This window comes from Neophocaena asiaeorientalis, unplaced genomic scaffold, assembly GCF_003031525.2.
Source record: "Neophocaena asiaeorientalis asiaeorientalis breed wild unplaced genomic scaffold, Neophocaena_asiaeorientalis_V1.1 scaffold1019, whole genome shotgun sequence".
NCBI lineage: Eukaryota > Metazoa > Chordata > Mammalia > Artiodactyla > Phocoenidae > Neophocaena > Neophocaena asiaeorientalis.
In genome coordinates, this window is record NW_020173382.1 from 426,578 (window position 1) to 431,058 (window position 4,481).

The following is a 4,481-nucleotide window of genomic DNA, read 5'->3' on the forward strand; positions in this document are numbered from 1 at the left end:
ATTCCTCATGGTTGTATGTTCTTTATAATAAACATGTATTTTTTAATCGGAAAAATACAATTTTCGTTCTGAAGAAAAACTAGATGGGGTGTGTTAATATTATTATGGCTCTTTATAGATTCTGGGAACATTTAATAGTTCGTGGAGCATTTCTTTAGGATAAGTACAGAACAGTTAATGTTTAATTCACTGTTTCAAAGTGGTCAAGATCAACATGTAAAACTGCATTAACATCAATGTTACTGATGCTGCAATTTTAAATTCCCATTTTATGATTATATCAAATTAAATTGCTTGTTTTTTTATAGGCACATGTGAACATCTTCCACAACAAGCTGATGAATTATTAAATAGGGTAGAAATGTTGCTTCAAATCAACAGAAAGTATATGGTTTTCCTAATTTCTATTGTTTAGTAGTAAATCTACACAGAATTTCACATAAAACAGAACAGATATTTTTTTCTCTATGTGAAAATTTACCTAAATGTTTGCTTTAATCATGTTGAATGTTCCAACGCTTTTTATCAGTTGAGGAGTTCAGCTTAACAATCCTCTAAGATCTGAAACTAATAGGAAAAAAACTAGGACTTCCCTGGTGGTCCAGTGGTTAAGACTCCACGCTTCCACTGCAGGGGGCACAGGTTCGATCCCCGGTTGGGGAACTAAGATCCTGCATGCCACGCAGCGTGGCCAAAAACAAACAAACAAAAAAATAAAAATAAAAAACAACTAACAGGAAGAAAACTAAAAGTAGAAAATGGAATTAAAATGTCAAAATGTTTCTACCGCTTCAAAATTGCTCTATAACTATAAAATACTCTTAAAAATATTAAACTCCTCTCAGTTTTTTAATGAGCCTTCTTTTCAAAGAAAGGACATTCTGCACAAGTCCCCAGAGCAATGAAGTATAAGTCATAAAGTAACAAAATTAATTTTTATGTGCACATGTGGGGGGCGGGGGGGAGGGCGGTGCTTAAGAAGACCAAACAGAGAAATCAAGCCCTGGACTGTAAGCCCATGTTTTGCCTCTAAGCAACAACATATTAAAGCCTGGGCAGCTATACTGCCTAGAATTAAATCTTAGTGTAAACCAGCAAAATAAATAACTTCTGTTGAGTAAAAATCCAAATTTTGTATTTAAGCAAGTCTTTAATTCAAGTGAGACTCAGACAAGTTAAAAGGAGCTTATGAGTATGAAGTAATGTCATGATATATGAGCACAAAGGGTTTTAACAGGATAGGGAAAATGTCTATGATAATGCTTAAATGGCTGTCCAATCACCCACAGGACTGATGAAAATGGGGAAAAGGTCAAAGACTTGGGTCAAACAGATGATTAACGAAGAGAATGGAGGCTGAAAGTTAAATGTAGATAAGTGGTCTTATGCTCAATGAAAATGTAAACATAAGCCAAGTTTCTACAAAGATGCACTACAATACTGATTCATGAAAGAGCAAAGATCAGACATTTATTCTAATCCTTGAAGAAGCTAGGAAAAATCCTATTTTTAAGGAAAAGAGTAACTCTCGGGAACTACAATGACAACACGCAACCAGAAAAAAAGCAACAGTATGAAGTAATAAAAATCAAACATTCACACGATCAAAGAAATTGTGGATGATGAAATTCACGAGTAAAGATGACTTGGATTTTGGTTCACCACACAAGTGTCAATATTCTGAAGCATTTGAGATTGTGTGACACAGACAAAGCGACTGTGACTCAAAAGTGGTCTTTTCAATGTGCTAATGCTCTCGCTCCATACGCGCTTTCTAAGAGACAACTGTTGACCCACCTTATTACTCACACCTAATTCCAAATACGACTCCCCCTCAAGTCAATCTAGCTCCAGAGAGGACATCTGCCACCAGTAAGTACAGTCAAAAGAGTATATCCCCCAAGTCCCAAGAGCAATTCCGAAAACGGGTTTTTCAAAATCCAAAACAAAACAAAACTAAAGTAAACCAAAGAACCTTTAAAATAAGTATAGGCGACTAGTTTGAAAAAGACAATATTCACTTGGATATACAGTACTAGGGAATATATTAGAAACTCTCACTCTAACCAAGTAAAATGAACATGTAAGTATAGTTTGCAGAGCTTCAAAAACATACAGGAAAACCTACAGCTGCCATGGGTTTTTTTATTTTGTTTTGTTTTTATTTCAGCAAAACATAGTCCTTCACGTCAAATTAATGTTAATTTGAATTCATATGGCTTTGTTTTTATCTATTATGTAGATCAATTTTGGTTCTTTAGTTGTATAAGTTATAAGCTAATGGAATTTATATATAAGCAGTTAAAGCTCATACATATAGGACATATAATAAAAATGCCACGTTTATTTTAAACATGCATTAAATATACTTACACAGTAGCTCTTCAGTCTGATAAAATCTACAGTCATAGGTATAGATCTATCACTATTTCTGTTCAGTGCTTTGATGTAATCCAGTAGGTCAGCAAAGAATTTATAGCCCCCCTTGAGCACACAGAGGGCCACGATGTGATGGCCTCCCATCTCCTTCATCACATCTCGAGCCAGCCGTTCAGTCCTCCAGAAATAAAATCAAGAATTTAATAGAAATTAAATTATATTATAAAAGGAACATTTAAACTTTACAACAAACATCCCTTAAGGATTAAACTTCGAATTCCCTGGCAGTCCAGTCGTTAGGACTCGGCACTTTCACTGCTGTGGCCCTAGGTTCGATCCCTGGTCTGGGAAACTCAGATCCCGAAAGCTGCGAGGCTCAGCCAAGCATTAAAAAAAAAAAGATTAAACTTCAACAAAACACATCCTTTGCCCCCATGAAGTATATTGTCCTTGCTCATAAAGTGAAGATAAAAATTTCAAAAACCTTCCAAATCCAAGTGTACTGTTACATCTATCATAAATTTTAAAAACGCAAATTAAAATAAGATACAATATTCACCTATCAAACCAGCAAATTCCAATAATACAATATTAGAAGAGATTGTGAGGAAAGAGCACTCTCATATACCACTGGGAGTATAAATTAATATAAACTTTTTGGAGGATAATTTGGCAGTATCAAAACATTCAATAAACACCTTCCCCTTGTCACAAAATTTCCCCGTGGATAAATTTGAGCAACTGCCCAAACATCTATAAAACGATGTTCCCTTCTAGTATGATCTGCAAAAGCAAAATAATGGAGACATCTTGCACCTAATCAATAAGGAACTGGTTAAATCAATTATGGTACAGCCAGAAAATGGAATGCCATGCAACCTTTAAAATATATGAGATAGTTCTGGATGTATTAATATGAAAAAATGCCCAATAAATTGTAGACCTATATGATAGTAATACCCATGTGTTAAAATATATAGTATATGTACATGGCCAATGTATAGGGAGGAAATGTGTACAGCAGGCTGAGAGAACTTCACTCTTCTTGTTTAAGCCTCTATAGTTAGAATATTTTAGAATTCTAGAATATAGCTATATTAGAATAGAGTTATAATATTGATATTATAATTTTAAAATAAAAAGCAACAGCCAGACACACAAGGCAAGCATTTAAATAACAAGTAAAGTTTTTCAGTGCGATTCATTTAACAGGAAATTTTCAAGCTAGACGTGCATAATCATCAAAATCTGACCTTGCCCTCCCGTGATTCAGCCCCAGTCCGTTACCCTGTTCAGGGTTGAGAAATCAAAGACTTTGTGCCTAGAGTTCATTCTTCCAATCTCCCTTCAATATTTACTTTATTCTACTCCCTACAGATTCCCAGTATACCATGACTTATACTGGGTAATTAGTAAGCTCTCCCTTCCTCCCGTTTTTGTCAAGAGGGCTTTTAAAACAGAAAGCATCTATTATGTGACAAGCTGGTCTAGTTCATGTCCAAACATCAACTACTTAAAACAGTTGCTGACACTTGAAATTAATATAAGAAAAAAACAAAATTTCAATTTAAGATCGTACTAACCTGTCCATAATTAGTCCATGAGGAATAAACACCTTTTCCAAATCCTCAGCATAATGATTAGGTATACAAAATAAATCTAGGTCATAACCTGGTTCATCATCACTAATCTGAAAAAGAAATATGGCTGTTTTCAGTGAGAGCATTTCATGATACAAACACTTGATTGGATTTAGACGTTTAGAACCCTTAGCCTATCACAGAAATTTAGGTATGATATCAAGAACTTTCTGTAATTTCGTAGGCATGATAATGAATTAGTTATATAAGAAATCAGCCACATGTTTTAGAGATGAATAGTTAAGATTACAGAAGTAAAATGACATGAAATTTTCTTTAGTTCAGCAGAGTAAAAGAAAAACTTTAAAGAGCTAAGACAAATGTGGCAAAATCTTGACAATATTATAAACGCGTGATGAGTATATGGAGAGCCATTATATTATTCTCCCGACTTTTGCAAATGTTTGAAAATTTAGTAAAAAATGCTTAATACAGTGTAGTCTAGCAAGTTAAATATCACAG

General features: G+C 34.2%; 1 protein-coding gene across 1 annotated transcript in view; it reads right to left on the minus strand.

Annotated features, from left to right (window-relative positions):
- Positions 1-4,064, minus strand: part of HPRT1 (hypoxanthine phosphoribosyltransferase 1) — a 22,558-nt gene extending 18,494 nt beyond the window's left edge. Inside the window, exons 1-2 of the mRNA XM_024746585.1 lie at positions 3,963-4,064; positions 2,374-2,557 (exon numbers count right to left, since the gene is read on the minus strand). Coding sequence (XP_024602353.1) covers positions 2,374-2,557; positions 3,963-3,970 — 192 coding nt within the window. The 5' untranslated portion in view covers positions 3,971-4,064. The remainder of the gene's footprint in view (positions 1-2,373; positions 2,558-3,962) is intronic.
- Positions 4,065-4,481: the final 417 nt, after the last annotated feature.